The sequence below is a fragment of the Oncorhynchus tshawytscha genome, linkage group LG01, assembly GCF_018296145.1.
Source record: "Oncorhynchus tshawytscha isolate Ot180627B linkage group LG01, Otsh_v2.0, whole genome shotgun sequence".
Taxonomy (NCBI): domain Eukaryota; kingdom Metazoa; phylum Chordata; class Actinopteri; order Salmoniformes; family Salmonidae; genus Oncorhynchus; species Oncorhynchus tshawytscha.
Window position 1 is genome coordinate 53,355,909 of NC_056429.1, and position 22,011 is coordinate 53,377,919.

A 22,011-nucleotide genomic window follows, 5' to 3' on the forward strand; every position below is an offset into this window, starting at 1 on the left:
CTGGTCACCATAGCAGCACCCACCCGTAGCCCGTGCTCCAGCAGATATATTTCACTGGTCACCCCCAAAGCCAACTCCTCATTTGGCCGCCTTTCCTTACAGTTCTCTGCTGCCAATGACTTGAACGAATTGCAAAACTCACTGAAGCTGGAGACTCATATCTCCCTAAGCACAAGCTGTCAGATATCACTGCATCTATACATAGCCCATCTGTAAATAGCCCATCCAACTACATCATCCCCATACTGTTATTTAAAAAAATGTTTTGCTCCTTTGCACCCCAGTATCTCTACTTGCACATTCATCTTCTGCACACATCACTCCAGTCTCTATCACTCCAGTGTTTAATTGCTAAATTGTAATTATTTTGCCACTGTGGCCTATTTATTGCCTTATTACCTCCCTTATCTTACCTCATTTGCACACACTGTATATAGACTTTTTTGATATTGTGTTATTGACTGTATGTTTTGTTTATTCCATGTGTAACTCTGTGTTGTTGTTTGTGTCGCACTGCTTTGCTTCTTGGCCAGGTCGCAGTTGTAAATTAGAACTTGTTCTTAACTAGCCTACCTGGTTAAATAAAGGCAAAATAAATCAAATGAATAAAAACAGTAAAAACAAAAATTGTGTGGAAAACATTTTCAGAGTAAACTTGAATGACTAAAACCAGATATAAACTATGTAGAAAAGATATTGGACCAGTACATTTCTCAATAAGATCCTCTTTGAGAATTAACAACGACCTAAGTAAAAGCTAGACAGTAAAGGAGAATCAAAAATTTTCATAACTGCATTCAGAAGAATTTTTGTCATGGCATGGGGGCCCCATTGATTTTGTTATAATGCTTGAATCGCTCAGATTGCATAAACCATGGCCAAATGTGTAAAATTGCAGCAAATTTGTTTTAAAACTGCAACATTTCATATCCACCACATGGAAAAATGTGTAGAATTGCAGGAAATTAGCTTTAAAACAGCTACATTGTGTCACTGGGGCCAACAGGCGGGTCTCGAAAATGTTCGGTCGGAAACAGCACCAGTGACCACGCTTGGCCACGCCCACCACCAAAACCCCATTTTGATCCAGAAAAACTAAACTTTTGACACTATAGTGGAGAGCATCAGCCATAATTTCGGTGAGTGCGTATATTCTATCTTTATAGTAGGAATCCAGGGTCCTGGAAAGTTTTTTTGTAGGACAATAAATTAATCTAGATGGACGTCATAGCCTACAATATGTCTCCCCTTTTCAAAGGCATCGATTAGATGTTTGCATTCAATACAAGGTCGTTTTTATTGATCTCAGTTTGTCAGTAGAGTTTCTTATTGTGTAATTGTTATAGTATGAAAGACTATTTAGTCATGAAAAGTAATTAGTTGTAGAATTGCATGAATTTTGTTTATAAAGGGGCACGTTTTTCTCGGGTACTCTTTAAAAATGACCATCCCTAAAAATGTCCCTCTAGCTGGGGTTGGGCTCTGGATGTGTGCAAAGAAAGAAGAAAAGCAGAATTGTCTTTTGTGAACGTGAGTATATTATTAGCCTAATTTATGACTATCCAACCTACTCATCACATTATCAATAGTAGGTCATTTCACATTAGTCTGCAAATTCGATGATGCATGCAATACTTTATCATAAAGGTGATTTTTTAAAATTTATTTCGTTATTCTTTTTTCTAACTCGAAACACGTGCTGCTTATGATTAGCTAGTTAGCTTAATGTTAACGTTAGCTAGCAGCTGAACCTTTACGAAATAAATAAAATGTAGGCTAATCTATGTAATCCCAAAGGTGATTATTTATCATGAGGTCGATAAACAATAACTATTAATGCTCCATACTCCAATACTGTTCTAGTATTTTTTTTTCTTAATTTTTATAAATTGCGGAGGTATAACCTTAGTCACATTTGAGGACACAAGCTCAAGTACACTGTACAAATATGAAAATATTAAATCTGAATTATGTATTTCCTATTCAACAAAACATATATAAGGCTTGAAGTGACTTGTATGTTTTCAAAATATAGTACAATCAAATTATTAAATGACTCACTAAGATTTTACCTTGCTTATAACTGTAAAATACATATTTGTATGTTTAGTCTTAGAGAACATTTGCATATTTTCTAAAGGTCTCTCTTGATCAAAACTTATGCCCCGCTCTTCTGAACATCAGACAGGGATTTAGCTTGGCTTCCTGAACATATTAGGAACTGACCTTTCAGCTCATATTAATATTGTCCGACTATGAATAACCGAAAGTGTTATTTGTAAAAAATATCTATATATTTTTTTTTTGATTACTTTGAAAAAGTTTGCAATAAATCTATCTCTGAATGTGCTAGAGCGACGAATCCATCCTGCTTTGCTAGGATCTAAGGATTGCAGGCATGTGCATTGTTAGTGGCTGTGACCTAGGGTGTGTTCCTCTGACCAGGCGTTGTTGTTGCATGCCAGATCTTACAGCGCATGGATAGGTATTTAACGTATCAGCTAATCACATCATATGTTATAGCAATTTATCAGTCGATGACACTGTTAATGATGTAGCACGCAACCATTGGTTGATGCGTGCAATGTCTGAGCAGGGGAATGTGACCATCGCGTTTAGCCAATAGTTGGACAATTGGACTGAAATGGTAGGCGAAACATCCCAGCTTCAAGTGGTGTCAGATTTCACAGTCCGAGTCACACAGGCGAAAGAGAGATACCAGGGGGGAGGGGGCGAAGCGACAGGGTCCACTCCAGTTAAATCGGTCTGCTGGACAACAACTCCCATTTGATAGGGCGGAAACAAGACCATCTCTTCATTATTTACAGTATTTCTGGATATATGGTGCTTTCAATACAACTGGGAATTCTGATTTAAAACAAGGTCAAATCATGAAGTCTGATCTCTAGAAAGTTGCCTCAGTTTCCACGACAAGGAATTCCCTGTTTGATGACCTTTCAAAACTATTTTTAGACATTCCTGCAGTCAGCTTGCCAATTGCACTCTCCCTCAACTTGAGACATCTGTGGCGTTGTTGTGCAACAAAACTACACATTTTAGAGTGGCCTTTTATTGTCCCCAGCAGAAGGTGCACCTGTGTAATGATCATGCTCTTTAATCAACTTCTTGATATGCCACACCTGTCAGGTGGATGGATTATCTTGGCAAAGGAGAAATGCCCACTAACAGGGATGTAAATAAATTTGTGCCCAACATTTGAGAGAGAAGCTTTTTGTGCGTCTGGAACATTTCTTGGAGCTTTTATTTCAGCTCATGGAACCAACACTTTACATGTTGTGTTTATTTTTATTCGGTATATTTCAGCTGTTTTAAAAAGATTGCTCTGCTTTTAAGATTTTGGGTGCTGATGCATGCCAGATCTTACAACCGCTGGATAGGTATTTTAAGTATCAGCTAAGCATATCGTATGTAATAATCCCCAGTTTACAATTGGCTCATTAATTCCCCAGGTCGTTGCTGCAAATGAGAACGTGTTCTCAGTCAACTTACCTGGTAAAATAACGGATAAATAAAAAATAAAAAGCAATCTGTCAGTCGATGACGTGGCACTCTACCATTGGTTGATGCATGCAACGTCTGAGCAGGGCAACGCAACCAATTACTGTAGGAGCATTTGGCTTGAGGAGAGACTGATCGCGTTCCCCTGCTCAGATGTTGCAAGCATCCACCAATGGTTGTGTGCTATGTCATCAACAGACAGATTGCTCTTACATATGATGATACTTCAAATACCTATCCAGGCGCTGTGAGATCTGGCATGAGTCCAACACAGAGGAATGTGCCCAATTATGCATGTTACTGCTCGAATGGGAGCAAGTCTAGGGGCTGTCTCGCACACTACTAGGTAAGGAGACGCACGAGATTTGCATCTTTACTCTACAATTATGTGTATATGCAGTAGAGGTCGAGGATTATGATTTTTCAACTCCGATACCGATTATTGGAGGTCCAGAAAAGCTGCTGCATATACCCTGACTCTGCTTGCACAGAACGCAAGAGAAGTGACACAATTTCCCTAGTTAAAATAAATTAATGTTAGCAGGCAATGTTAACTAAATATGCAGGTTTAAAAATATATATGTGTGTATTGATTTTAAGAAAGGCATTGATGTTTATGGTTAGGTACACATTGGTGCGGCAGTGCTTTTTTCGCGAATGCGCTTGTTAATTCACCTGTTTAGTGAAGTAGGCTGTGATTCAATGATAAATTATCAGGCACCGCATCGATTATATGCAACGCAGGACAAGCTAGATAAACTAGTAATATCATCAACCATGTGTAGTTAACTAGTGATTATGTTTAAGATTTATAGTTTTTTTCTAAGATAAGGTGCTAGCTAGCATTAAACTTATCTTGGCTCCTTACTGCATTCGCATAACAGGTAGTCAGCCTGCCAGACACACAGTCTCCTTGTGGAGTGCAATGTAATCAGCCATAATCGTGTCCAAAAAGGCCGATTTACCGATTTATGAAAATTTGAAATCGGCCCTAATTAATCGGCCATTCCGATTAATCGGCTGACCACTAATATGCAGGTTATATATTTTTTTGTTTTGCTTCTGTAAATGTATGTAGTGTAAATGACCCCTTAGAAATGTGGAATATCAAGGGATGCATTTGCTCAATTGTTTCTGTTTGGTCTTATTTGCAGACTGTGGTTTTAAGTCATGAGTCACCTACCTAGATTCTGGAACCTGGGATGGTCTTCCTTTCTTGACTGGTGGAGTAATCAGAGTGTTGTTTCAGAGCAAGGTGATTTGGAATGTTTGTGTGTTAACTGACGGGAGGAGGGTGCACTGTCCAGGGTTCTAGAGCCTGTGACTAGATATCTGCAATACCATGAATTGCTATTGTGTAAAGACCGTAAACATGCAAAGAACTTGTTCTAATGATTGACTTTTAACTACTGACTCAACAATGCAGTATCATGAAACTACTACAACTCTATTCAACCCTCTCTCCTTTTTCCTGGTTGGACGATGGGACAACTACAGGACCTTCTCCCCTGTATGGTCAGCAGGATATGAATGAACCTCTTCTGGACAACAGTGAAGGCCAGCTCTTCCTGACCGAGGCTTTTAAAGTCATCATTGAGGAGGTGCTATGTAAAGGCACAGACGTCAAAGAGAAGGTCTCACATCCCTGTTAACTGTCTAATCTCTAGCCTAACATGCCTGTTCTCTGCATTGTGCCATATAGAGTGCCTTCAGAAAGTGTTTATACCCTTTGACTTATTCCACATTTTGTTGTTAGAGCCTGAATTCATAATGGCATTCAATATTTTATTTATCACCCATCTACCCACAATACCCCATAATGATAAAGTGAAAACAAGTTGTTGCAAATTTATTGAAAATGAAGTACAGAAATATTTAATTTGCATAAGTCTTCACACCCCTAAGTCAATATTTGGTGAAGCAGCTTTGGTGACTTTTTGAGTAAGTCTCTAAGAGATTTGCAAACCTGGATTGTACAATATTTGTACTTTATTCTTAAAATAATTCTTCAAGGTCTGTCAAGTTGATTGTTGATCATTGCCAAAACTAACCATGGCACTCGGGAACATTCCATGTCTTGTTAAGCAACTCCAGTGTAGAGTTGTCCTTGTGTTTTAGGTTATTGTCCTGCTGAAAGGGGAATTATGATCCCAGTGTATATTGGAGAGCAGACTGAACCGGGGTTTCTCTAGGATTTTGCCAGTGCTTATACCTGTGTTCCGTTTCTTTTTATCCTGAACTCCTTAGTCCTTGTCAATGATAATCATACCCATAACATGATGCAACCATCACTATGCTTGAAAATATGAAGAGTGGTACTTGGTGATGTGGTGTTTTGGATATGCCCCAAACATAGTGCTTTGTATTCAGGACAAAGAATGAATTTCTTTGCCAATTTTTTTTTCTTTCCCAGTGTTATTTAAGTGCCTTGTTGCGAACAGGATGCATGTTTTGGAATATTTGTTTTATTCTGTATAGGCTTCTTTCTTTTCACTCTGTCATTTAGGTTAGTATTGTGGAGTAACTTGTGTTGTGGAGTATTGTGGAGTAACAAAGTTATTGATCCATCCTCAGGTTTCTCATATGACAACCATTAAACTCTTTGAACTGAACATATTTAGGCTTGCCATGACAAAGGGGTTGAATACTTATTGAGTCAAGACATTTCAGTTTACGCAACAAAATGTGGAAAAAGTTGAGGGGTGTGAATACTTTTTGAAGGCACTATATTGTTATGTTTTTTGCTGTACAGGCCTTTTGGGTAGTCCTGAGTAACATACCTGTCCTGGTGGGTCATCTAGAAAACTTATTTAGGAACCACTGGACCTGTAGCGGCAGGTAGCCACTAGCGGCAGGTAGCCACTAGCGGCAGGTAGCCACTAGCGGCAGGTAGCCACTAGCGGCAGGTAGCCTAGTGGTTAGAGCTTTGTGCCAGTAACAAAAGGTTGCTAGATCGAATCCCCGAGCTGACAAGATGAAAAATCTCTCGTTCTGCCCCTGAACCAGGCAGTTAACCTACTGTTCCTAGGCCGTCATTGTAATTAATAATTTGTTCTTAACTGACTTGTCTAGTTAAATAAAAATAAACGCAATTCCACGGTAAGTGACACAGACTCCGTTTTCACTTTAAAACGTATGGCAAACAAAAACCAATGATTGCAAAGTTAACCAAACTGCACTATGCACAAGGACTACTTTTAACAGTTTCCACAGAATTTTACAAAAACACATTTACCTGAAGAGTGCAGATGCAAAGTTTGGTAAAAGAATGATGATTTGTTCTGTTTGTTATAAGTAGTCTGTGTGCATAGTTGTTTCTTTGCAATCCATTATTATTTTTTAAAAAATTTTAAAGTGAAAAATCAGAATCTTTGTCACTTACTGTGGAATTGCCTGTAAGTTAACTGACATTTTCTTCACACCTGACTGTGTGCATCACAATCAAACATGGTACACACTACTCAGTGCTGTATTTTGATGGGTTGCCTGTGCTTGTTCTACCCCTGGTCACAGGTGTGTGAGTGGCGCGAGCCAGAGGAGTTAGCTGCTCTGCTAGATCTGGAGCTGCGAGAGAATGGGGAGCCGCAACACCAGCTGCTGCAGAGAATACGGGATGTGGCCAAGTACAGTGTCAAGACCAGTAAGTTGTCCCCCCCCTTCCCTAGCTCTGTCCAGGTTGTTAGGGCAGTTTGCTGCTAGCCGCACTAGCGCCCAGGACCAGAGCTAACCCAACCTCACAGGGAAACATTAGACAGACGGAGATGAGTGTGGTTTTTGGTTACATTAGATTCTTGGTAAATGCGATGGCTTGGGACGGTCCTGAATGCATGCACTACAGTAAAGCGCATATCTCTTTCCAGATCATCCGCGGTTCTTCAATCAGCTCTTTGCAGGGGTGGACTACCATGCCTTGACAGGACGATTCCTTACGGAGGCTCTTAACACTAGCCAGTAGGCGAAAGCAATATATATTTATATGCACATATACTTTATGGTATGTAAGTTTTGGTATGAAGATGCTTGTGATGGACTGTTCTTTTACAGGTATACCTATGAGGTGGCTCCAGTGTTTGTCCTGATGGAAGACGAGGTACTCTCCAAGCTACGTTCTCTAGTTGGGTGGGCAGAGGGAGATGGCATCTTCTGCCCAGGCGGTACCATGTCTAACATGTATGCCATGAACGTAGCACGCTACCGGGCCTTCCCAGAAGTAAAACTAAAGGGAATGTGGTCCCTCCCTCGACTAGCTGTCTTTACATCTCAACAGGTGGGGAAAATGGACAGTATGGTTGAAGTAATACACTATTCAACTTCCCATTCATTCATTATACCCAAACTTTCCTCCAGAGCCACTACTCTGTGATGAAAGCGGCTGCATTTCAGGGTATTGGGACCGAGAACGTGTTTAAGGTCAAAGTGGATGACAGGTAAAGTGATCAGAACCTTTCTTTGTGACTCTTGTCAGTCATCTCATCATTCTTAGGCATACATGATGTACAGATTTTAACACGTGCTCTCTGTTGTCCTAAAGGGGTTGCATGATTCCAGAAGACCTTGGTGAGACAATTGAGCTGGCGAAATCTCAAGCAAGTTTACTGTTTACCCTTTTAATTTACTGTGTAAATTCTATTTTATGTGCTGTGATATTCAGTATTTATACCGATAACAGTAGGAATTGCCAATAGACAATCAGTGATATCTTGCACAAGGATCTGATGAATTCCTAGTACTCAATTAAGCATTTAAAATATTTTATCTGCAATTCCTAGTTGTCTGTCGGCAATGCACATATCACACTACAAGGCAGCAAGTAGAGATGCAAGGGCATCTTTCATTACCCCTCTTCACCTACCAGGGGGCAGTGCCATTCTTTGTCCATGCCACATCAGGAACGACTGTACAAGGCGCCTTTGACCCACTGGAGCCCATCGCTGACATCTGTGACAGGCAGGGGTTGTGGATGCATGTTGATGTGAGTTTTTTTTTAAAATTTTAAGTGATCTTTCACTCCAGAATCCAACTTTGTCCAATGTTTTCAGACCACAAAAGTAGTCTTCTGTCAAGATTATGCCCGACGGCATCTATTATGTTGATCAAAACTTCATACCCCATTCCCAAAAGAATGTAAAAGATCGACAGTGGCTAATTTACATCCTTTTCAACAGTTGACCATCTTTCCCATGTATTTTGACCTGAAGAATACAGATGTAGGATCTTAATTTGAGCCAGTTTGCTATAGCAGGAAAATAATCTTGCAGCAACAGGAAATTGATTTTTGAAGGGGTTGATGCATTTCAAGTCTGAAATAATGAATTTCAGAAGCCTTTTTAAACCTCAAATACACTACAAATTAAAGTGTCATGCGTTGCACAAAAGTTCTTCTGCAACGGGGTAATCAAATTTAAGATCCTACATCTGTACTGACTGGCATTCTCTTGTGGTTTGGCACAGGCAGCCTGGGGGGGGAGTGTTCTCTTCTCAAAGGAACACAAACATCTCATGAGAGGAGTTGAGAGGTATGACTGCATGCTCAGAATACAGTTACTGGATTTAAGTTGTACACAAAACATCTAAATCTGCTGCTGCGTCAAAAATATTTTAAATGAATTCAGCCTGTGTGTGCTTGTGTACTAAAGTATAGATTAGGTGTCTTGATGTCTCGCATGACTGGGCAAGCCTTCTGAATGGCTCAACATAGGACTTTGACTCGAGTGTAATGATGTGTTTGTGATCAGAGCCGATTCAGTGACTTGGAATCCACACAAGATGATGCTGACGGGCTTGCAGTGTTCAGCCATTCTGCTCAAGGACACCACAGTAAGACACCCCTTCACGAGATCCACACCAAAGGGTTGTTCTTGAGATGCGATGACGTTTGCGTCCCTTGCCTTTGCAACCATAAAAATCACTTTAAAATGACAAATATTTATACATCATACATGTTGTTTTGAATGTATTGAACTGTTTGTCTATGATAAAATGTAATGCAAGTCCTTTATACTTGTTTAAAGGGATATTTTGGCAAGTAATCCGTTTTGTTCTACTTACCCATAGTCAGATTAACTGCTGGATACAATTTATATGTCAACATGCAGTTTGGAGTGAACGTATTGGCTGCGGATCTGATTTTTCTTGATCCATATTCCCAGGGTCTAATGGTCTCAACACGTCTGCGCATGTGCGGGATTCTCTACTTTGCGCACAGTCTCTGCTCTACTTGTACGGAACAAGATACTCTGAATGGTGTTCGTTTTAATCAATTCAGAGCAAAGCTGAATCAATGTCTGCAAGATCACATAATGATAGTAGGCCTATTGTACATAACAGAACCAAATAGTATAACGTTAATGTAAAATAAAATAAAACTCACGTGTGCGCCACGAGGCAAAATGTGATTTTGATTGAAACAAAACACAGCTATGCTACAGTTTAATGCCATCAACTCTAAAAATCCATTCACTGTACATAATTGAAAAACTACATAACTAACATCTAAATGCATAGTCCCATGAAACTGATTGAGATCAAATGGTTGGCAGGTAGATGTTGGTTGTTTCACAGGTAAAACTTTATAATTCACGATTGACAGTGAGAAATGTGAAGGTAGGGTGACGACAACCATGTGTGTAAAGATCTATATATATATATATATATATATATCAGTGATGAAAAAGTACTCATTTGTCATACTTGCGTAAAAGTAAAGATGCCTTAATAGAAATGACTTAAGTGAAAGTCACCCAGTATAGTATAAAAAAAAAAGGTTTATTATATAAAGTAAACAAGATGGCAATGTTTTTGTTATTTTTTAAATTTTTACAAACATCTACAGATAGCCAGGGGCATGCTCCAACACTTTTACAAATGAAGCATGTGTTTAGTGAGTCCACCAGATCAGGGGCAGTCGGGATGACATGGGATGTTCTCTTGATAAGTGTGTGAATTAGACAATTTTCCTGTCCTGCTAAGCATGAGGCGGTGCACAATGTGGCCCAGCGTCGTCCGGGTTAGGGGAGGGTTTGGCTGGCCGGGATGTCCTTGTCCCATTGCGCTCCAGCAACTCCTTGTGGCAGGCCGGGCGCATGCACGCTTTGGTCGCCAGTTGTATGGTGTTACCTCCAACACATTGGTGCGGCTGGCTTCCGGGTTAAGCAGACAGTGTGTCAAGAAGCAGTGCAGCTTGGCAGGGTCGTGTTTCGGCGGACGCATGGCTCTTGACCTTTATCACTCCCGAGTCTGTACGGGAGTTGCAGCGATGGGACAAGATTGTAACTACCAATTTGGATATAACGAAAAGGGGTAAAAAAAGGTGAAGTAAAGTTGTCAAAAATATAAATTAATGTACAGATTACCCAAAAAATGACATTGGTACTTTCAAGAATTTTTACTTTAGTACTTTACACCACTGATATTAAAGGCTATTTTTATTATTTTATTTTTTACCAAGATAAATGTCCCTAAGTTGTATGTCATTTGGTGTTGTCGTCTTGAAAATCACTCATTACAAAGGTGCACTACATTACCAAAGGTATGTGGACACCTGCTCGTCAAACATCTAATTTAAAAATCATGGGCATTAATATGGAGTTGGTCCCCCCCATGTTGCTGCTATAACAGCCTCCTCTCTTCTGGTCAGGCTTTTCACTAGATGTTGGAACATTGCTGCGGGGACTTGTTTCCATTCAGCCACAAGAACATTAGTGAGATCAGGCACTGGCTCACAGTTGGCGTTCCAATTCATCCCAAAGGTGTTGAATGGGGTTGAGGTCAGGGCTTTGCAGGCCAGTCATGTTCTTCCACATTTCGACAAACCATTTCTGTTTGGACCTCACTTTGTGCACGGGGGCATTGTCATGCTGAAACAGGAAACACCAAACTGTTACAACAAAGTTGGAAGCACAGAATCGTCTAGAATGTCATTGTATTATTTCCATTATTTCCCTTCACTGGAACTAAGGGGCCTAGCCCGAACCATTATTCCTCTTCCACCAAACTTTACAGTTGGCACTGCTTTTGGGTCAGTAGCGTTCTCCTGGCATCCGCCAAACCCAGATTGGTTAAGCGTGACTCATCACTCCAGAGAATGTGTTTCCACTGCTCCAGAGTCCAATGGCGGTGAGCTTTACACCACTCCAGCCAACGCCTGGCGTTGTGCATGGTGATCTTAGGCTTGTGTGCAGCTCCCAATGAACAGTTCTTGTGTTGACATTGCTTCCAGAGACAGTTTGGAACTCTGTAGTGAGTGTTGCAACCGAGGACAGGCGTTTTTTACATGCTTCAACACTCGGCGGTCCTGTTTTTAAAAAATAGATATATATTTTTAACCTTTTATTTAACTAGGCAAGTCAGTTAAGAACAAATTCTTATTTTCAATGACGGCCTAGGAACAGTGGATTAACTGTCTGTTCAGGGGCATAACAACAGATTTGTACCTTGTCAGCTCGGGGATTTGAACTTGCAACCTTTCAGTTACTAGTCCAATGCTCTAACCACTAGGCTACCCTGCCGCCCTGTTCTCGAGCTTATGTGGCCTACCACTTCGTGGCTGTGTCGTTCCTCCTAGATGTTTCCATTTCACAATAACATCACTTATAGTTGACCTGGGCAGCTTTAGCTGGGCAGAAAGTTGACACGCTGACTTGTTGGAAGGGTGGCATCCTATGACTGCCATGTTGAAAGTCACTGGGCTCTTCAGTAAGGTCATTCTACTGCCAATGTTTGTCAATGTTATACACGTCAGCAACGGGTGTTGCTGAAATGGTCGGATCCACTAATTTGAAGGGGTATCCACATACTTTTGTGAGCATTCCCTCCAGTAGTCAACTGTAATCGGGGGAGGGGGTCTATATTAAAGAAAATGGCTAATCACATCCTTTCATGTCATAAATTTGAAGATTCCATTTATAATTTGGTAACCTGGTTGCTAGTGTTTTTAGCGAACATTCCACTCCATGTTATGTGCCAAGTGACACTGAGTGAAATGTTAGCTAAAAAGCCCAATAATTTGGTGTCCAAAAAAAGGGAAATTACATTGAAAAAAATGTAAAGATGTTGTAGCGACCCGCATAGACAGACTGCTATGTGTGTCTGAGTTACATTGTTCCCTTGTGTTGTTGTGGTACTTTACCAGTACCCAGGTTTCGTGGGGTCTGGCATGCCAGTAAACCTGCTCTCTGCCAATCAAAGGAATTCCTGGAATGTTCCAGTACCACGGGTCTGTGGGGTTGGGCAGGGGCCTGGGCACCACAGGTTTACAGACCATGCTTTCTATAGTTCTCCTTCTTTCCTGTCGTGACAGTTTGATACCTGTTTGTCTTTTCAGTTATGGTTGGTCTGTTGCCATTTTTTTTTTTGTTAAATCTCAGCTATTCTTGATCTCTTCCCCTTTTCCGCAGCACCTATTGAAACATTGCCACAGTGCGGATGCAAAGTACCTCTTCCAGCAGGACAAGTTCTATGACACAAGTCTGGACACGGGGGACAAGTCGATACAGTGTGGCCGTAAGGTTGACTGCCTGAAGCTGTGGTTGATGTGGAAAGCTGTAGGGTCAAAAGGCTTGGAAGAGCGTGTTGACAGGGCTTTCACCCATACAAGGTACAAACATAGACATTCACAAACCTACTGCTGTAAGTCTGACTAGTCAAGCTCCTTACTTAACACACCTTAGAGTTGTCATTTGTTTTTTAATGTATCGAATCTACAGTAGAGTCAAAAGTTTGGGCACCTACTCATTCAAGGGTTTTTCTTTATTTTTACTATTTTCTACATTGTAGAATAATGGTGAAGACATCAAAACTATGAAATAACACACATGGAGTCATGAAGTAACCAAAAAAAGTTGTATACAAATATATATTTAATTTTTGAGATTTTTCAAAGTAACCTATCTCAATTAGGTTAAGGTTGGGTGATTGTGGAGGCCAGGTCATCTGATGCAGCACTCCATCACTCTCTTTGGTCATATAGCTTTTACACCGCCTGGAGCTGTGTTGGGTCATTGTCCTGTTGAAAAGCAACAAATGATAGTCCCACTAAGTGCAAACCAGATGGGATGGCGTATCGCTGCAGAATGCTTAAATGTGCCTGGAATTCTAAATAAATCACAAGACAGTAAATCACAGACCCCCACACCATCACACCACTACCTCCATGCTTCACGGTGTGAAACACACATGTAGAGATCATCTGTTTACCTACTCTGTGTCTCACAAAGATACAGCGGTTTGAGTTTATTTTTGCAGGGACAGTGCACATTAATCAACATTTCAGTAAAAGTGCCAGTTTTAGCCAGGTGGCTAGTTTTCAACCGCAGTCCCTGGTCAGGTTATTAAAAACAATTACAATACAGACAATCAATGAGCAGTGAGCACACGCAGGGCAACATAGGACAAGCAAGACAGCGTACAGACAGAGCAACATAGCACAAAAAGCAACAAGACAAAATCCATAAAAGCAACAGTGTTTGCACACCTCACAAGCTACAGACAACATGGAAAGCGGCAATACACAGCTAGGGATTATGTTCACAAATCTGATTGACCTTTAGCCATGTCTTCATGTTTTTTGTGAAAGTGTGATAGGTGGTGCAGTTATGTGTGTCTGATGGAGGTGTATTCCAGACATGGGAAGCTCTCACAGAGAAAGCGGATTTTCTAAAGGTGCTTTTCCTTAAGGGAACTATACAGTCACCTCTCATGGCAGACATTGTGGATCTGCTGCCATATGTTTGGGTTTTCTGTTTAACAAAAGTACTGAGTGGAGGGGGAGCCAGGCCATTAAGGATCTTAAATAGAAGACGTGTCGGTGTATTGCACAAGATTTTCCCAACTCAGGAGCTCATGCTTTCTGAGGATGTAACAGTGATGATGGCTATTGGGTTCCTATCAAGTACTTTGAGAGCCTGTTTCACTGAATGGGTTTTAATGTTGTACAACAAGCCTGGGCCGAACTAGTCAAGCAGTATGTTAAGTGGGGGAGAATCAAAGATTTGAAGTACAGTTTTGCTACCTCTGTATAAAACAATTACGTATAAATCGGAAATTAGCTAGGTTGAATTGGTTATTTGAATTTCCTTTTTCACATGGATTTTAAGAGAGGTTGGAATTAAGTATGATGCCAAGGTACTGTAATTTCCGGACTATAAGCCGCTACTTTATTCCCACGCTTTGAACCTCACGGTTTATACAATGACGCGGCTAATTTATGGATTTTTCCCACTTTCACAAGATTCATGCCGCCAAAAAACTGAGCACTGTCACATAATGTGATGTAAATCGAGCGCGCTCAAACTTCCCATCATTCTGATTACGGTAGTAATTTTGTCATCCTCATCATGGCAAAGACACGGAGAAATGCATATGATGCAGCTTTCAAGTTGAAGGCGATCGATCTGGCTGTTGGAAAAGGAAATAGAGCTGTTGCACGGGAGCTTGGCCTTAATGAGTCGATAAGACGTTGGAAACAGCAGCGTGAGGAACTGACTCAGTGCAAAAAGACAACAGAAGCTTTCAGAGGGAAGAAAAGCAGATGGCCCAAAGTATTTGCAGCCACTCGACATCAGAGTAAATCGTGCATTTAAGGTGGCGCTCCTTGTTCAGTGGGAGGCTTGGATGACAAGTGGGGAGAAATCCTTCACTAAAACGGGCTGCATGCGAAGAGCAACTTATGGTCAAGTCTGCCAGTGGGTCCTGACAGCGTGGAGCATTGTCAAAAAATCCACCATCATCAACGGCTTTCGAAAGGCTGGACTGCTGCGTGTTGAAGGGGCAGCTTGAGCTCAGCGGGGTATTTGCCTCCGGATGAAAGTGACGAGAGCGACAATGAAAACGATCCAACATCGGATGAAGCAATTCTGAGGCTATTCAACTCCGACACCGAAGGAGATGACTTCAGTGGTTTCAGTGCACAGGAGGAGGAAGATGGTGACCAAGTTAATTTGTTTCAATGTACCGGTAGGCACCTGCGGCTTATAGACATGTGCGGCTTATTTATGTACAAAATACATATTTTTTTAATAATTCAGTGGGTGCGGTTTATATTCAGGTGCGCTTAATAGTCCAGCAATTACGGTACTTAAAATCAGATACCAGCTGGAGCTTCTCCCCTGACACATAGACATCTGGCTCAGTAGCATCTGTTGCCCTCTTTGTGAAGCACATGCAGACAGTTCTTTTCACATTGAGCTGCAAACACGAGTCACTGAGCCACTTTGTAACCTGGACCATTACAGTAGTGAGTTCTTGTGCAGCTTGCGGTTTGCTCTCTGTGTGCACATATCACTGTATCATCTGCATACATTTGAACTTCAGTCCCAGTACAGACAGAAGGCAGATCATTAATGTACAGGCTGAACAGGAGGGGCCTCAGTATTGACCCTTGGGGCACATAGCTAAGAGTGGGCGACAGCTCATTGCTCTCTCTGACACACTGAGTTCTGCCGTCAAGGTATGATTTCATCCATCAAGGCATCGGGGGAAAAGTTGAACTTGGACAATTTTGTGATGAGAATCTCATGGTTAACAGTATCAAAAGCCTTCCTTAGGTCCAGAAACACAGCCCCAACATCACCCCCTTTGTCCATCTTGGACTTCACATTTTCCAGAAGAAAGCAGTTGGAAGTTTCTGTGGAGTGTTTCTCTCTGAAGCCAAACTGCGTCGAGTGTAATGTGAAGGGGTTGTTGTTGAGGTGGGCAATCAGTTGTTCTGCTACACACTTTTCAGCAACCTTCAACACCACAGGTAGTATACTAATGGGCCTGTAGTTACTCACGTCAGCAGGGTCACCCGATTTAAAGATGGCCGTTATTATGGCCAACTTCCATACCCTTGGAAACACCCCCAGACCAATAGATGTGTTGGTGACCTTTAGTAATGTGGCCAATGAGTGACTCTTTGTAGTTTTGAAGAAAGGTCCAGAAAAGTCCAGCCCAAACACATATTTTGCCTTTGAGTTCTTTAGTGAGCTAATCACCTTGTTCAACTTTGACTCAGAAACCTCCCTTATGATAAAGACAGGTTGAGCATAATTTACTAGCACTGAGACCAAGAAACTAGTGGAGGGGTTCTGTGTCAGTACCCTGACAGTCAATAAAGTAGGAATTTAAGGCTGTTGCTATTTCGACTGCATCCTGTGTTAGATTGTTATTCACCATGATTTCTATTCTTTTTGCAGTATTACTATGGTCTTTCCCTGTTTAACTTTTTTAGATTCTCCCAGACCAATTTAGAATTTCCCTTTGCTTCACCAATTATGTTAATAAAAAAGTTTGCCATGGCTTGTCTGATTTCTTTCTCAACATGGTAAACCTACGTCTGTCATGCTCTAATTTGGATTTTAGGGCTGTTTTTAGAGCATAATCTCGTTCTTTCATCAATTTCCAGAATTCTCCATTTAGCCAAGGAAGAGTGCTCTTTTGGCCAGGTTTGGATTTGATTTTCTTTAGGAAACAATTTATTGTAGTCTGGATTGTGGATAGAAAAACCTGACGATCAGCTTCCACATCTGTATAGGACAAGATATTATTCCAGTTAATTCCCTTAATTGCGGTTTCAAAATAATTTAATTCACTCTTCGGTATTCTTAGTTGGAACCAAAAATCTCAGATTTGGACTCTTCAGACCAAAGGACAGAATCCATCGGTCTAATGTCCATTGCTTTTGTTTCTTGGCCCAAGTAAGTCTCTTCTTATTATTGGTGTCTTTTAGTGGTGGTTTCTTTGCAGCAATTTGAGCATGAACACTTTTTTTGGGTTACTGCATGATTTCATGTGTTATTTCATAGTTGATGCCTTCACTATTATTCTACAATGTAGAAGGGAAAAAAAGAAAAAAACGTGCATAAGTACGTGTCCAAACTTTTGACTGGTACTGTATGTCAATGAAAGATGTTTCAAATGTTGTGGAACACTGATCTGTGTGTTGACTGTCCAACCATAGATATCTGGTGGAGGAGATGAAGAGAAGAGAGGGCTTTGAACTTATAGGGAAGGTGAGTCATTGTTTTAGCAAATACATAGAAAACATTTTCTTCTCCCATTTATCTCACCTATGTCTTCCGCTTTTGTTCTGTTGAACAGCCGTTGTTTGTGAACGTGTGTTTCTGGTTCATACCACCCAGTCTGAGGGGAAAGGAGAACAGTCCAGACTACAATGACAGATTGTCAAAGGTTGGTGTGTGAAGTGCTTACTAAGATTCCAGTTATTTATTTGTTTTACCTCAATTGCTATGATATATTCTACATTTTAATCCAGTTAGTTTGTCTGTCTGGCTGAGACTATGCTTGGGTGATCTTGTGTCTTCATCAACAGGTGGCTCCAGTGATTAAGGAGCGAATGATGAAGCAGGGTACTATGATGTTGGGCTACCAGCCTCAGGGTGGACGAGTCAACTTCTTCCGCATGATAGTAATCTCACCGCAGCTCTCCCACCAAGATATGACATTCTGTCTGAATGAGATTGAGAGGCTTGGGAATGATCTGTAATTATACCTAAATATGGTCTTGCACCTCCATCTATGTCATGACTCAACAGACATGTTAGTTTTTTTAACAATATGATCCATTTTTCATCAGTCTAATGCTCATTTCACTAGTCTAATGGCACTGATTGTGGACACAGATGCCAAACAAAGTGTTTGAAATGTGGTATGTGACACAGTAATAAACCTAGTCCAGTGACTTATTGTATGGCATACTTGATGTATTATTCGGTTGTAGAACGTGATGTAGGAGATTCTAAGAAATGCCCATGACAGATGCTGACGTAAGCCTGATCAGTGCAATGATGCCTGGTGTAGGCAGACAGAGGAGCCCATGGGCTGCAGCAGAACTCCATAGAGAAAGCGTCCCTATATACACTGAACAAAAAATATAAACGCAACAATTTAGCAGTGCGACAGCATACGATCTCCTTTACATAGAGTTGATCATGCTGTTGATTGTGGCCTGTGGGATCTTTTCCCACTCTTAAAAGGCTGTGCGAAGTTGCTGGATATTGGTGGGAGATGGAACACAGAGCATCCCGAACATGCTCATTGGGTGACATGTCTTGAGTATGCAACCGGGACATTTTCAGCTTCCAGGAATTGTGTACAGATCCTTTTGACATTGGGGCCCTGCATTATCATGCTGAAACATGAGGTGATGGCGGAGGATGAATGGCACGACAATGGGCCTCAGGATCTCGTCACTTTATCTGTACATTCAAATTGCCATTGATTGTTGTCTGTAGCTTATGCCTGCCCATATCATAACCCCACCGCCACCATGGGGCACTTTCTACACAACGTTGACATTAGCAAACCTCGCCCACACACCTCCATACAAGCTGTCTGCCATTTGCCCAGTACAAGTTGAAACCAGGATTCATTCGTGAAGAACACATTTCTCCAGCGTGCCAGTGGCCATCGACGGTGAGCATTTGCCCACTGACACGGTTACGATGCTAAACTGCAGACCCTGATGAAGATGACGAGCACGCAGTTGAGCCTCCCTGAGAAAGTTTGACAGTTCGTGCAGAAATTCTTTGGTTGTGCAAAAACACCATTTTTACAAACACAATTTCATCAGCTGTCTGGGTGGCTGGTCTCAGACAATCCTGCAGGTGAAGACACCGTATGTGGGGGTCCTGGTCTGGCGTGGTTACATGTGCTCTGCAGTTGTGAGCCCGGTTGGACATTCTAAAATGACGTTGGAGGTGGCTCATGGTAGAGAAATTAACATTCAGTTCTCTGGCAACAGCTCTGGTGGACATTCCTGCAGTCGGCATGCCAATTGCATGCTTCCTCAACTAGACACCTGTGGCATTGTGTTGTGACAAAACTGCACAATTTAGAGTGGCCTCTTTTTTTCCAGCACAAGGTCCAGCACAGCTCATGAAACATGGGACCAACACTTTACATGTTGCGTTTATATTTTGTTAAGTATAGTTTCTATGGCGTCTTTTGAGCGCACAGGCAGCGATCTCTGACCCAGTTGGACATGACTCCAACTGGGCCATGAGGAGGGATCAGCCAATGAAGTTGGAAGTCCCACCCAGTTGACTGCATTAAAATGGTGGAAGCCATCAATGGCACTACCCATGCTAATATGGGCTTTTGGCCACTAGAGGCCTCTCATAGAGAGTGATAGTCTTCTCTGCACAGCCATAAAAAGTGAACTTTCGTGACCCAACGTGCCTGGATTTAAGATGGCTTTAGCTGAGAAGGGTGAATGTTTATTAAATCTGTCTGCATATGTTAATTTTTGAGCAGTTGTACATGAGTGTGTACAGCGGGAAGGGAGGTGAGGCTTTACAGCTGACATGGGTGTGATACACAAACACTGCTGGGGTTAAGTCCATGAAAAAGTGTTCTAAGGGGCCACTTCCTGGCGTCAACACTGCTATGCATTTTAACTGAGCAGGGGCAGACTGGCCATATGGCATTTCGGACAAATGCCAGATGGGCTGGTCCATTTCTAGCCCAGTGGGTCTGTCTAAATAGTTTTTTAGTGCAAATTATTATCTGGCTAATAATGGGGGCCTCAATGAAAATAATGGATCAGTCTGGGGGCCTCAAGGAAAAGAGAGAGCCGGTGTGTTAGAAATTCCAGGCCCGAATTTCAGACAGACAAGGTAAAATCAAGACGTCGGTGATTTAGAAAGAGGCCTGAGTTTTCCCGACTTGGAATTCTGAGTTGGATGACCGTTTAAAACGTATTTTCCCAAAGAGCTCTTTTTTTCTCTCTCTCGAGTTCCCAGTTGTCTTGCACTCACTGAAGTCTGACATTTCCCAATTCTGAGTTTCCAGTTGTTTTGAACGCGGCAGAAGTCATACTGGATTGACAGCATGGCTAATGTTTGTATTTTTTAAACTTTTTTTTCTCCCCAATTTCGTGGTATCCAATTGTTTAGTAGCTACTATCTTGTCTCATCGCTACTATCTTGTCTCATCGCTACAACTCCCGTACGGGCTCGGGAGAGACGAAGGTTGAAAGTCATGCGTCCTCCGATACACAACCCAACCAAGCCGCACTGCTTCTTAACACAGCGCCATCCAACCCGGAAGCCAGCCACACCAGTGTGTCGGAGGAAACACCGTGAACCTGGCAACCTTGGTTAGCGCGCACTGCGCCCAGCCCGCCACAGGAGTCGCTGGTGCGCGATGAGACAAGGACATCCCCACCGGCCAAGCCCTCCCTAACCCGGACGACGCTAGGCCAATTGTGCGTCGCCCCATGGCTAACGTTGAATGTTAATCATTTTTAAGCTTGGAAAAGAGACCCTTAAACCCAGACCTGGACCACACACCCACTCCACTGAATAGCAGGCTATGTGATTGCTTTGCAATGCTTGTAGTTAGCCACTGATTCCTTTCAAACCACTCATTGCTGAATTTGCGATTTCCAACTTGTTGGGTATGTTTATGCCCATTGGCCGATCAGCACTGGTACTTTTTATCTGTAATTTATCTTCATAATGTCTCTTGATATGACAAGGATTGAAAAGCTAAGAATTGCTAGCTAAGATTTTGAGGTATGATGTTGACATAAGTCCAATCAAAGCTACAGCAGATATAACATAGATTTTGTGGTGACAGTGTCCCCATGAGTGACAGAATACTGAGCCAATCACAGTGCAACTTCAGAACATTACCAACCCCTACACTCCGTATTTTCCACTGGCTGTGCCACCACCACAGAAAGCAATGAGCTAGACTGAAACACCAGGATTTTGGAGCTGCCTTACTTAAGAAAGCAACATTTTATTTATGAAGTCAATGATTGATTGATTTTTTTACATTGTTTGCTAAGTGATGTGTGACACTGAAATGACACATGCAAAACAGGCACAAAAAAAATATATATTTTTGCTGAATGACTCTTGCTACTGCTTCAATACAAAACCTAGGAGGCTTGTGGTTCTCACCCCCTTCCATAGACTTACACAGTAATTATGACAACTTCCGGAGGACGTCCTCCAACCCATCAGAGCTCTTGCAGCATGAACTGACAGGTTGTGCTCCAAATCAAAGTATCAGAGGAGGAATCAAGTACTGAATGCATAAGCTAGCTAGAGCTAGCTAACACTTCAGTGCATAAAAAGTGGTGAGTAGTTGACTCAGAGAACCATAGTTGAACAGTTTTTAACAAATTAATTTGTTAAAAAATGACAGAAGCGTGAAAGAGAGCTAGCTAGCTATTTTGTAGTTTTTTAACTTAGCTAGGGAATGCAGCTAGTTGGCTACCCTACATTGGAACTCTTCCAAGTCAAGGTAAGCTTTAGGTTTAGTTAATTTATTTCCACCGGGGCCTGCCGGTGTAACTGCTAAACTGCTTGCTAACTACATTGCATGATTGTAGTTTGTTTACTAACAATTTAGTTCTGGTAGCTATGTTGACTTGACGTTAGCTAATATGGTGATAAATGTTGGCAGTGTGTAGCGGTTATGAAATGAAGGTTTGGTTTGGAAAGAGTTTTTCGCCTGGTCACAGACTGAAGTCCACAAGCAAAG

At 41.6% G+C, this 22,011-nt stretch overlaps 1 protein-coding gene across 2 annotated transcripts; it reads left to right on the forward strand.

The window, feature by feature from the left end:
- The first annotated feature begins 1,016 nt into the window (after positions 1-1,016).
- On the forward strand, positions 1,017-18,210 carry LOC112253066 (cysteine sulfinic acid decarboxylase). 2 transcript variants are annotated; one of them, XM_024424953.2, is made up of 16 exons: positions 1,017-1,139; positions 1,470-1,530; positions 4,674-4,774; positions 5,017-5,153; positions 7,033-7,159; positions 7,380-7,470; positions 7,564-7,786; positions 7,867-7,946; positions 8,051-8,105; positions 8,375-8,491; positions 8,971-9,035; positions 9,255-9,336; positions 12,915-13,114; positions 17,456-17,507; positions 17,596-17,685; positions 17,828-18,210. In XM_024424953.2, the coding sequence occupies exons 3-16, from the start codon at positions 4,690-4,692 to the stop codon at positions 17,999-18,001; spliced, it is 1,578 nt and encodes a 525-aa protein (XP_024280721.1). In that variant the 5' UTR covers positions 1,017-1,139; positions 1,470-1,530; positions 4,674-4,689; the 3' UTR covers positions 18,002-18,210. The 2 variants fall into 2 exon arrangements, with proteins under 2 accessions (XP_024280721.1, XP_024280729.1); XM_024424961.2 differs by lacking the exon at positions 1,470-1,530.
- The last annotated feature ends 3,801 nt before the right edge of the window (positions 18,211-22,011 follow it).